The 13,512-nt window shown below is 37.8% G+C and overlaps 1 protein-coding gene across 1 annotated transcript; it reads right to left on the reverse strand.

The window, feature by feature from the left end:
• Nucleotides 1-655: 655 nt before the first annotated feature.
• ywhag2 (3-monooxygenase/tryptophan 5-monooxygenase activation protein, gamma polypeptide 2) lies at nucleotides 656-12,849 on the reverse strand. Its single transcript, XM_053647360.1, has 2 exons — nucleotides 12,600-12,849; nucleotides 656-1,436 (listed from the first exon to the last, which is right to left on the reverse strand). The coding sequence occupies exons 1-2, from the start codon at nucleotides 12,684-12,686 to the stop codon at nucleotides 780-782; spliced, it is 744 nt and encodes a 247-aa protein (XP_053503335.1). The 5' UTR covers nucleotides 12,687-12,849; the 3' UTR covers nucleotides 656-779.
• Nucleotides 12,850-13,512: the final 663 nt, after the last annotated feature.

Raw genomic sequence — 13,512 nt, forward strand, 5'->3', positions numbered from 1 at the left:
TTAAACACAGAAGTAAACCACAAACTTTGAAGCTGCAATATTTTTTTATTTTCCTTTTTTTTGTTGTTTTTTTTTTTAAGTCTCTGCCTATCAGATGTGACCTTTTAAAATAACCTATGGTTCCAGAAACATCATAATATGATGGCAATAATATTTTGCTTTGTTAATGTATATTTGATTATTTTGGAAGTCAAAACATTAGAGTAATCTGATAAATATGCCATGTTTATTTTATTCACATTTAAACTCTTATTTAAACTCAGAAATTTGCCTTATATATGTTAATCTTTTATGTGACTAATACTGGAACCAATTAAGGCTATTTTGCAGACATTAAATTCAAGTGTGTTTTTTTGTTGTTGTTTTTGTTTTTTTAGCTCACCCTCTTTTTCAAATGCTTTTCTACTACCCAGAAACATAAATGAGCAGCATCTCTTTATCTCTTTGAACTACATCAGTCCATATGCCAGTGCGTGGCTGCAATTCCAAACCAAGGACGACCCCTTCCCGGCGGATTGACTGACATTTTCAGTGGTTTGGCAAACGTCATAGAGAACCAAGACAAAGGAGGCTCGTTCAGCTTTATAGATTTCTGTTTATCCTCAAACTAAGACTTCAGCCCCACCCCTTTTTAACTGCTCTCAATATTTTTTTCTTTTTAAATTCATGGAAAAATAAAGAACTGCCACTGCAGAGGAAACCATGGCAAAAGCTGCTTGCCAAAGTCCACCAGCCGTATTTCTTAAATAAATTTTTCTGCACAGAGAAAGATCTACCACTTAGTTGTTGCCCTCGCCGCCCTCGTCATCCTGCTGATCACTCGTCCACAGTGTCAAGTTGTCTCGCAGCAGCTGCATGATGAGCGTGGAGTCTTTGTAGGAGTCCTCGTTGAGGGTGTCGAGCTCGGCAATGGCATCATCAAATGCTGTCTTGGCCAGGTGACATGCCTGCTCCGGTGCATTCTGGATCTCATAGTAGAAAACTGAGTAGTTGAGTGCCAGGCCCAGGCGGATGGGATGTGTGGGCTGCATGTGTTCCTTGCTGATCTCATGCGCCTCATTGTATGCCTTTTCAGAAGACTCCACCACTGTGGATCGCTTCTCACCTGTAGCAACCTCTGCCAGGTAGCGGTAGTAGTCGCCCTTCATCTTCAGGTAGAACACCTTGCTTTCATGCTGTGCATCGCTGCAGTTCTTGATCAGATAGTTGTCGAGCAGGCTAAGCACATCCTGGCATACAGTCTCCAGCTCTTTCTCAATCTTCTCACGGTAGGCTCGCACCATCTCAATCTTCTTTTCATTGCCATCAGCTGAGGTCTTCTGCTCAATGCTAGAGATCACCCTCCAGGAGGAGCGGCGTGCACCTACCACATTCTTGTATGCCACAGAAAGTAGGTTTCTCTCCTCATTAGACAAAGCCTCATTTAGCTCTGTTACCTACAACACAAACAAGATAATGCTAGGTGAATAAAATAATTAGGGAAATGCACATTCTACCAATGTCAATTCTTCTTGTTCAGTCCCTGCTACAGCATACATGGCACAGCCTGTGTTGTCTATCATGTCTTCATTTTCACTCTGCATGTGTTTATTTTCACGTTGCTCTAGTGAAATTAAAAGCTCATTGAAGTAATCAGTGCCACTTTAATAAACACTCTAGTCAGTGTGAGGAAAGCAGCTTAGTTTACTGAGCAAAACACTAAGCTTAGTTTACTGAGCAAAGAAACCTTTTTGACAGTTTATTCATCTTCAGTAACCACTTTATCCTGGTCAGGGTTGCAGTGAATACGGTGCCTGTCCCAGGACAAGGAATGTCACGATAACTAATTTTATTGGACCAAATATTTGCCAAATAATTGCGATAAACGATATTATAGTCATTTTAAGATCATTTTATGCCACCGATATAATGATAATATCATAAAAAAAACATAATTTATGTCTTCTGACAAAAATATCCTTTAAATTTAGTCAGTTTTTCGTTGTCATATTTATTCATTTTTTGTCAATTGTACTCTGACTAAAATGGGATCGAATATTAGTCAACGGCATTTCAGTTGAGGAGAAAATGCAGAAAGTAAAACCAAAGATTCACACATTTTATATAATAACTTAAACATGTATCAATAAAAACATGTGCAAACCGCCCTTGCTGTGAAAACCTGATCTCTTGATATAATAACATTTCAAGGAGTAGACTATTGTAATACAATATTGTGAATTCTTTGTGCTTTAGTTATTCACTGTCCATGTTTTAGTGCACTGTCACGGAAAGAGCGTATCCACATGACTTACCCATTCTACCTAGAGCCTTACTTAAGTTCACTTGTGCGTCATTTTGTGCAGAAGCGAGTTGTAACATTAGGTTTATGTTGTGTAAATGTCTGATTAATCTCATATGTATATCGGATGCGTTTGGGTGAGTTAATGTCCTTACTGAGACATATAAGGTTCCGATGATACCTTTATTAGTACACACAATGGGTATATTTATGAAGCTGGGTATGAACAAATTTTTGTTATTTTTATGTTCATATGAGCGTTTACACAAGAAATCTGGTGTTCAGGAAAATCCTGTTTTTTGTATTCCTACGAGAGCTCCTGAATTTACATATACGGAGACTTACCCGTGTGAACCTCAATCACATGAACTTCAAATCACATAACTGACAATTCTTTACTGCAAATTTCAACACAGATTACACTGTCAGGTTTATATAGCTTGTTTATTTAAAATTACACACAAACATTTTGTGAAGCCCAGTCTGTGAGCTTTGCCGTTAATGGAGTTGCAAATGAAATCCGTTCTAGTGCTAGTACATCTGCCTTACATTCATCAACATATGCACGTGAGTACAAAATAAACCAGTGTTACCCAAACTTTTATAAATCTGATGGAAATTTTGCAATTCAGTTTGGCCTTTGAAAACATTTACACACAACTTTACTAAAAAAAAATAATAAATGAGAGACCCAATGTCACTAATTGCTATTTAAATGCGAGGCAGATAGCGCCAAGCCATAAGTCCTTGGTTGCATAACAATTATGATCACACTGAGCTCCCTGAATGTGACTGCACAGGCGTAGCGATGAGCAAAAGCTAATGCAGTTTCCAGTTTCCATGGCAATAATCTACTTTTGTACATCTGAGAATCTCTATCTGCTGCCTTGTAAAGCTGCAGAGAACTACTACTGAGCATGAGGAGCTAAACTGATGATGTGTGTGTGTGTGTGTGAGAGAGAGAGAGAGAGAGAGAGAGAGAGAGAGAGAGAGAGAGAGAGAGAGAGAGAGAGAGAGAGAGAGAGAGAGAGAGAGAGACTGACAGACAGACAGATAGACAGACAAAATGTTCTCATGAAAAATCTTGCACAGCTGCACTGTAAGTTAAGATGACTAGTACATGGTAGTCACCTGTCACACTGGCCTTTTCCATGACCTTTCTCAAAACTCAGTCAGGAGCACTGTATTCTATTTCCACTGATTTTAAATTGCAATGCCATACACAAATGCTTTTAATTATATTTAATATTTAATTATATAGATCATCACTTGGTCTGCATCTCAGTGTGTCTGCAAAACCAATTTTCAGCCATTGTTAATAAAAAGAGCTTATAAAACCATGCCATATAAAACCAATAGAGCTGTGCATGGTGTTTCTTTGGTCCATTAAGTCATGTCATGTTTTAAGCTATATGCAATCATTTCCGTATAGTGAAAATAGGATCAGAACATGACTTCAAGGGCATTAAAATATGCAGGATATGGTGATCATGAGTACAAAAAAAGAGAACAAACCAGAATAGCAAATGTGCAGCTATTACTTAAATAACTTGTGTTGGGAGAAGTATTAGTGAAGCAGTGCTTTAGCATTATCGCCCAATGCATTTTCAGGTCAATTAATTTATAATTGTTGTGATTGTTTCTTGGGCTATAAGCACTGTTCTATTGCACAAACAGTAGGCAATATGTGGGTACTTGTACGGCTAAAAGGGCTTTAATCTTTGGGCCTGACGCCATTTTGCAGTTAAGCAGCTTTTAGACATCCCTCAATAAGCACCCAAGCAATTATAGATGTTTAGGATTCACAGTGATGTATCTTTATTTGTACTGATATTAAGATGCATTTATTTACCAATGTTCCAGATCAGCAGACAAGGCTGTTCCACACAAAACATCATTTATATCCTTCATAGGTAGTGTTGATTATTCAAAAAGTATATTTGTGGAAGACTTTTCCCTCCAAATTATAAAAAGGGTTGGTCCTATTCATTGCTCTATGTCTGATTATGTGATAACACCATAAATCAAGAGTCATCCTCTGAGTGTGTACAGTCTCCCCTGCTCCTTTACAAACAACTGGCTACAAGTATTGATAATGTGCATGGAGTAGGGATGGGCGATATGGACTTAAAACTATATCATGATATTTTCTAGTATTTATTGCGATAACGATATCAGTGATGATATAAATATATTACCATTCACCACTGTTTTTGGCTACAAGTGATGCTGCATGCAGTCTTGAGAGCCTCAGGAACACAAACATTGATCTAAAAGTAAAACTGATTTTCTGTAACCAAACCAGTTCCAGATTGTAGAGGTAGCTCCTCGTTTAGCGATAAACTCCTCCTCAGCTTCATGTCCACCTTCCGCCGTACTTGTTTTCGCTCTGCACGTGAGCTGAGAATGAGTCGCAGACCGTCGCACACAGAAATACGTCATCAACTAGGCTTTATCGTTATTATCGCGGGAAGACTAATTCTTACTGTGGGCAGAATTTCTACCGGTATATCGCAAACGATAAGATATCGCCCATCCCTAGCATGGAGAAGAACAATAAGTAAACTAATAAATAACCTGATTTGCAGACCTAGCTTAACTAACGAGAGAAAAATCAATCCAAATGAAACAACCCATGGCCAAATCTACCCTCTACCCTACGTTATTATACAGCATACATAGCACAACTGGTTCTGAACCCGAGTCCTGTTGCAATAAGACACTAATATATGTACTGTGAAACGCTGAGCATCACAGCATGTAAACTGACATCTAAATAATTTTAAGAAGAGCTGACCCAGTAGTAGAATACACATTTTAGTTTAACTGCATACAAAATATGTGGTAAATATGTGGTAAATGCATACAAAAAAAATGTGGAAAATGGTAGCACCAGCAAAGAAATAAAACTTGCTTTTCAATACTGACTGGAATGATTAGTTAGACAGTGGATTAATTTTGTGAAGCATTAATACTACTGTGCAAAGTACAGTCAGTCAATCAATAAATACTTACTGCACAACTGCAAACATATTGCAAGGTTCACCGTTATGCCTTAGTGCTTTTTAGTATATTTTCCACAGAAACAGACTGTATAGGACAAAAGTCCTTCATCAGCTATGCAATCAGAGTGCTTCTGAGGTTGTAGGAGGTTAAACACATGATATATATGCAACATTTTTTGTTACATTTGTCAAATTTTGGAGAATGACTCGACTCAACATCCACCATCATCTCATCTTCACTTTTTTATTTCATTTATGCAATCAGGCCGAATCCCACACAAATTCCTTTTCACTACTTATATGTTCTACATAGAGTATGACATAATGGCCTTGTACACCCTATACCAGTGGTTCACAACCTTTTTTCCTTGGAGGACCCCACTTGTATCTAAGAAAAGCTGAGCCACAAAGAAAAGCCTTGCTTTCTTTTTTGATGATGAGTCATCAACACTTTTACGTTTCTTAGACATGTTGTTTTATTCATAAAATAGTGACGCTCTGACTGTAGGAAAAACGAGCTGCTAGCTGAAACTTTTTGAGCGTGGGTCATCAACATGCACATGTTTTTTGAGGGAATCACCGCTTGTACCTTTCTTTGCCATTATTATTATTTTTTTAGATTGGCATTGTAAACATATGATTTTTAATAACATTTTACAATTAAATTATAGTGGAACATTTTATGGATGTTTGACCTCAAAGCAAATGAGATCACACACACCCCCAACCCCCCTGAACTGTGGCGCCCCCCTAAGGGTTGGGAACCACTGCCCTACACTACAAATACACCTTAATAAAAAAATGTATGTATACAAAGCCCTACTGCTTCACACCGAGAGGGTTGTCAACCTAAAATCAAACTGCAGATGCACGTCCACCCATCATACCAATTCCTCTTTAAGTATGTTATGGCTGCTTGTTGTTTTTAACATTTTACCCCATAGTACTCATCCTTTGTTCATTTGTGTGTGCATGGTGCCCTGCAATGTGTATTCTCCGTATATCAAGGATGTCTTCCTGCCTCACACGCAGTATTCCTGGGATAGGCTCTAGATCCACTGCATCCCTGACCAGAATAAACAGGTTACTGGAAGTGAGTAAGTGAGTGTTTGGCTGTTGATGTGCGTGCGTTAGTTCTGTGTTCCTGCCCTAATTATTTCATCCAAATCGACAGTGCCAACGCAACTCTGGTGCACACAGCTGCGCACATCTAATGTAGGTTAAGCAGCACTATTGTTTCCAATATTTAAGGTGTTTTTTTTATGGCAGTCTTAGAGAACATTAACAGAATGCTGAGTGCAAAGCGTGTCGCACGATTACTATGTCCGAAACGACTTTCTCACTTGTTCACTATTTACTACTTTTATCTAGAGCATTAAAATAAAGGGGGCTGCTGTTAGGGATGCTCCGATCAGGATTTTTGCAGCCAATATCGACTACAGATATCTTGTTATCGTTAAAGTTATATATAAGTGATAGGTAAGCGTTCTGTTGACCATCACTGTTAACCTTTTTTTTTTTTGAGATAAAGTAGAACCACAGATGTTGCCTTAGTTATATTATTTACAGTAGTAATGTTGTAGATTCTTGTTTTCATTGAGAATCAAATAAATAAGCACAACAAATATTCATTTTACAATGAACATTTTAATAGGCCTTTAAAAACCACGAATCATGAATTTTTCATTGTTTCTCGAGACCTCGTAATAATTCCAGTCATGTGATGACATGACTGCAGCACTAAAGTTTAACGTCATCATGTATTTTACGTAGTCACATGTTTTACGTCATCAAATTGCGATTGGTTCATGAGATCGGACAAATTTAAAGACTACCGTTCGAGTCATAGATTGTGATTATCGGCCGATATCGATTGGCGGCCGATATCGATCCCTAGCAGCTGTAATGAAGAGATTGGACCGAGCTCAGAAAGGACTTACTAGCATGTGCTATAGAAACACATCTTTACAATTCAAATCTTACAAATTACCTAGCAACCTGAAAGTTGAAATGTAGAGTGTAGCAGAGTAGAAGTGATTATCTGCATTAAATACACCACTAGCAAGTAAATACTCGCTTTAGTGGTCATTAAACAACAACTTTACTTTACACATATACCGGATTTAAGGTGCTCACTATCCAGGCAATATAATTTGATTTTGAAAAAACAGCATAAAATGGCTTAACCGCATTGAACATGTCCAGAAAAATTAACATTTGTTACACTTATGTACTATTCTTGAGTTTTTTAGTACTAACACTATAGATTTTCCTATTACATAAAAACAAAAAATGTTACCCTTCAAACCTACCAAATAGTCTATTTGTGTGCTAATCTTCTGGATCTTCTAGACTACTAATACCTTTAAATGCAACGTCATAGCATGGGATTTGAGATAATGATGACAACACATACAACAATGGTTGAAAATCTTAACGAGAAACTAAAAGAGCTCATCCGTGTTGTTAGTGTCTACATGCTGCCGCACAGTGAAAAATATTTAGCACAAAATTGCTAAAAACTTTACAGATAAACTTGTATCCTGCCAGACAGGCTACTTAGGGCATATCAGCCTGAGACCGTAGCACTCAACTTATTTAATTTATTAAATCAGCTGCCTAATTTTTTCTATTTAGTATAAAAGGGTTATGAAAGGGTTCAATTGTTATAATAAAATTGGTAAATGTAATAAAAGTTAAATAATTTCAACCATGTGTCGGTGTTTTATTTTAAATAAACAAAGTGGGCAGTTACGTACATGCTAAATTTATTAGCCCTGTTTTATTTGAGCATTTTAATCAGAAAAAACATCATCAAAGAATATTGTGCAGGCACTGAAATTAATTTAAAACACTTTATTTATCATAACATAGATATTCCTATGTATCCAGCCTAGACTAGGCAAGCTTTGCTTGTAGGGCTGCAACAACTAATTGATCAAATCGATAATAAAAATAATTGCATAAATTATTATAAATCGATAATAAAAACTAATTTCATTATGGATGAGTTGGGTCTGTGACGTCACTGTGGATAACCTCGTCAGTGACGTCACTTCACAATGGTGAAAAACGCATTTAAAAGAATAAAACGTATCTGAGAAACAGCGGAGGTCACAGAGTGAGCTGCTGCAGGAAAAATGTACGATCCAGGTCGTCCAAAACATGAGAATGTTTTATATAAAGCGCTTCAAAAAAAACTCGTAAGTGTATTAACGCGGCTTGTCATGTCAGACGCTGCGACAGATGCATGTGCTGTTTAACGTGTTCCAGACATTTTTTCTTCAGCACGGAAATTACATTTTTACCTTTATATCCTTATCTGTACATGTTACAAATTCACGCCAGTATTTCCATTTTACATTAAGACTCGTCCTGACAGTGAGAGAATCTCCATTAAACTTCACTGAACGAGCGGAGTCCACGCATGCGCGTCAATCAAACAGTACGCGATAGAAAGGAAGCGCAATAATTCTGACTAAAATATTCATTTTGATCAAATATGTTTTTGATGCTATATTTAGCGTTATTTAGAAACAAAAGTAATTGTGTTTTTTTTATGTGAGCGGTAACTGTAATGAGTTATAACATGTAATTGTATAGAAATGTAAGAAGTGTCATACATTTACGGAATAAATTAACATGTTATTGTGTTTAAATGAGTGAATGTGTGTGTTACTGCAGAACATTCAACCTCTTACCACTTAACACTTAGTTTGTGCTTATGTTTTTTCTTTCTTAGCATTTTTAATACAGTGATTTAACTTCTGCTTTATAGCTTGTGGACAATTAGTTGTTTTTTGTTTTCAAAATATAATGTTGTTTTTTTTTAATCCTCTGCACATGTATAGCAGAGCCCAAATAGATACATTTAATACCATTTTCGTAGCCTTCAATTTGCACGTTTAAAGGACAACATTGGGCAGAACGTGAAATAACGTGTTTTTTCAAAAAATACAGAAAATAAAAATTGGCTTTTTAATCCAAATAATCGATTAATCGAAGAAATAATCGACAGATTAATCGATTTTCAAAATAATAGTTAGTTGCAGCTGTACTTGCTTGGCTGGACCACCATCGGCTGCATGGCAGCTTTGTGGATCTAAGTGGATTTAAGGAAATCTCTAATGAGAGGGTAAAATTTTATTGGTCCCCAGTGTTCTACTGAGACCAAACAGCAAGTTTGCTTAATAAAAAACATTCTGTAGATGTTTGAGAAATAACAGCTGGGAAATATACTGTAGTATGAGCTACAACATCATCCTTTCATCAATACATTCCTGCCTTCAAACTGTATAAATTATTTTAACAATCCTTCAGACAAGGATGTAAACCTACACGGAACCTACACCTACACAATTTTAGTTAACTTGCCTGCAAGTATCAGGAAAAAAGACATTGTCACAAAATTACATTGTCAACCCAGAGGTATTTGCAAACAAACTTCTTCTATCTGCATTCATTTCTTTGCAATCACATTACAATAAATCTGACAATTTTGCTGCAAATTTCACATTTTTCCACTACCTGGCTGTTCAATCGTCCAAACTGGGGACTGGTCTGTGTAAGTCACTATCCAATCCTAGTGCAGGGGGCAGACAAAATCAAAGCAGAAGTGGCAAAATATGGGTTGCAAACAATTATCGCAGTATTTGAATTCCTTACACTCAACATCCACTCAACTTTGTTCACTTGTTCTGCTTGGCACTCAAGTCATATTGTGGACAAATTAATCTGGTTAAATGTAAATGTCACAGTCCTAGTTTTAAGGCATGCTACTTTATTGAAATATGCCACTTTCAAACAGTTTTTTTAAAAAGCTCACAATCTGCATATGCACCCATTTGCTGTTCATTTAAACTGTATCCATACGAAGGTAACAAATCCTACACAATGCCTACATTTCAACCCCAGTTTGCCAAAATATTCCTACAACAGAAGACAGACTGACTGGGCAGATAATTTTTCAACTGCCAGGACTGTTGTAATTTCCATATAAGGATCTGACTGTTTAATTAACTGTTTATTAACCCTTATTCTGAATAAGCATGCTAATTATGCTTAATCATGCTTATGGATGTGTGCAGAATATTTATTTGTGATTTCAGCTGCAGGGCTGGACAATGATGAACAAGAGTGACTGCTTATTTTTATATTGCTTAAAGTTAATAGATACCAGAATTGAATTGAACTGAATGACAAAATACATTCAGTGGTATTGACAGACACCAAAAGCAGATATTAATCAAATTTTGATTAATACCGAACTGAACTTGAACAAACACTGCAGATTAACTGTGCCCACTTTAAAACTTGCTTTTGAAAGCAAAAGTACAATGTAAAACTAGATCTCCTTCATAATCACAGCTGGTTAAAAGAAATGGAGACATGTCAAATCAAAAGCTGTAAGAAAGGAGAAAGAACGCACCATGGCTACGACATGATGTCAACTGGCAGAGGCGGGGAGGGCCTCTGTGCTGTGTGTCTGTTACTGACGCCTCCTCCGTGTGTGTGCAATGAAAAGATCAGATTAAAATCCATGTCCTTGCCTTTTTTTTGTCTGAACTGAATTCACACAAGGTGCTAAATCATTTAAATTCCTTTAATGGCCCTGAATTGAGAAAGGCTTAATAAAAACCATATGGAAGAAAAACAGTGTTTAATGCCTGTGATTATTGTAACTAGTGAAGTCATTCAGTAAGTATGTTCCTTTATATGCATAATAACAAATATGTTCTTTATAGAACAGCATGGAATAGATAAAAGCATATACTGACATAATAATCACCGGAGCTAAAATGAGAACAAGTAAGGGCATGAATGAAGAGAAAGCAATACTGGGCCCCACTGCAATATGACAGCGACGGAAGCTTCGAGAAGGATTTCTACTGCCTCTGACGTTGGCTTAGAGGGGAAAAGCACATTTGTGGGAAAATAAAACACACACGTGCACGCACGCATGCACACGCACACACACACACACACACACAATGACATAAATACAATGTTGGTGAGGATTCACGTTATGGTCATACTAATTTAGACATGATAATGCAAATGACAGAAATGTATGTGAGATTTATCTTTGTATCTCTGTCTTGTCCAGATGTGGAGCTTTTAAACCTTAATCATACACAATGATGGGAATTAACGAATTAATTAATTAATGGGCTTTCGACCAGTAAGCAAACACGATCAACTTGTTTTATCTGGAAAAAACATACTGTCCATGTTGTCCTTTTGTAAAAAATTAAGGTGTGTCTGGAACACATTTGGTTACATTTTGTGTCGCTGTGTTCCTTCATTCATTTGACTGTGAGCTAGAAGTCAGAAGGCACCACCCAAGCAGCAGATATAATATGCCCTGATATAACACACCCTGATATATTATACCCTGATATAACACCCTGATATATTATACCCTGATACAATATACCTTGATACAATATACCCTGATATAACATCCTGATATAACACACCCTGATACAATATACCCTGATATAACACACCCTGATATATTATACCCTTATATAACACACCCTGATACAATATACCCTGTTATAACACACCCTGATATAAGATACCCTGATATAGCACACCCTGATATATTATACCCTGTTATAACACACCCTGATATAAGATACCCTGATATAACACACCCCGATATAACACACCCCGATACAACACACCCCCGATATAACACACCCCCGATATAAAACACCCCAATACAACACACCCCCAATATAACACACCCCGATATAACATACACCCAATATAACACACCCAGATATAACACACCGTGATATAACACACCCCGATATAACACACCCCGATATAACACACCTGGATATAACACACCCCGATATATCACACCCCGATATAACACACCCCAATATATCACACCCCGATATAACACCCCCCCCGATATATCACACCCCGATATAACACACCATGATATAACACACCCCGATATAACACACCCGCATATAACACACCCCGATATAACACACCCGCATATAACACACGCCGATATAACACACCCCGTTATACTGCTCTAATAATCAGCTGAAAAGAACATGCGAAAGGACCCACATTGACACGGCTGTGTTTTGAATATTCCATATCATATATACGGGATCTAACAGGAGTGTCTCTGATCATTCTGTAGCTGAGCATCGCCCAGGTGTCCCAGTAGCTTTTAAATTCGACACGGACATTGTGTGACAGTAAATAAAAAAGAAAGAAAGAGAAACAGAAATAAAGAAAGAAAAGCCCGTGGTTATTGTGTTTAGAAATTAAACGGAGAGACTTACCGATTTCATGGCTGCTGCCATATCGTCATATCTCTCCGCCTGCTCAGCTAGTCGAGCTTTCTGAACCAGCTGTTCACGGTCAACCATGTTTAATGTCTTGGTTTGTTTATTCTACGGTATGAGTGAAATTTTAAATATGCTGGGGTTCTTTTCTGTCTCTTTCCTCTTATCACTGTAATTTGGTGAAGGAGCACCGCTCTGCAGCTGTTCCTCGCCGTCTGCTTCTGGGCCCCTTTAGCCCCTCCCATCATAACCCCCCCCCACCCCCACCCCAACACGTGCGCACACACACACACACACACACACACTCATCCCTCCTTCTCGCGCGCTCTGCGGCTCTACGTCAGCGTCTAAACCTGGCGCGCGCCTCGCGCGTGATGTAACGCTCCTTATATGGTGGGCCCAAAAGCTAGTAAATCACTGTGCCGTTCAACCAACCTGAGCAGTTTCTTTTCAAAAACCTCTGTACTCTGTTTCTATTTTAAACATTTGTGGTGCTGTAAGATGTATAACTTGGTTCTGATTTGTTTCTTTGATATGCCCACTGTAGCCACATATTCCTGTTTTTGGCTGACAGGAGTGGAGCCCATTTACATTTACATTTAGCAGACACCTGTATGCATAGTGGCTTACTGTACAGACATGCTTTGTAGCCTTCATCAAAAGACACACCCCACTATGATCTTCTTCTGTTGTAGCCCATCTGCTCAAGGTTTGGAGTGTGGTGCATTCTGAGATGCTTATCTGCTTATCATGGTTGTAACGACTGGCTATTTGGGTTTCTGTAGACTGTCAGCTCAAACCAGTCTGACCTCTAAAATCAACAAGGCCTCTATCTGCAGCTAAATTCTAGAGACTGTTGTGCGTGAAAATACCAGGAGACCTGCATTTCTGAAATACTTAAGCCAGCCCA

Source organism: Ictalurus furcatus, chromosome 17 (genome assembly GCF_023375685.1).
Source record: "Ictalurus furcatus strain D&B chromosome 17, Billie_1.0, whole genome shotgun sequence".
Classification (NCBI taxonomy): Eukaryota; Metazoa; Chordata; class Actinopteri; order Siluriformes; family Ictaluridae; genus Ictalurus; species Ictalurus furcatus.

Coding starts and splice junctions, on each gene's coding strand:
- ywhag2 (XM_053647360.1), bottom strand. CDS start 12,686: ATGGTTGACCGTGAACAGCTGGTTCAGAAAGCTCGACTAGCTGAGCAG. Junction 1,437..12,599: donor TGGCAGCAGCCATGAAATCG/GTAAGTCTCTCC, acceptor TTTGTGTTGTAG/GTAACAGAGCTAAATGAGGC.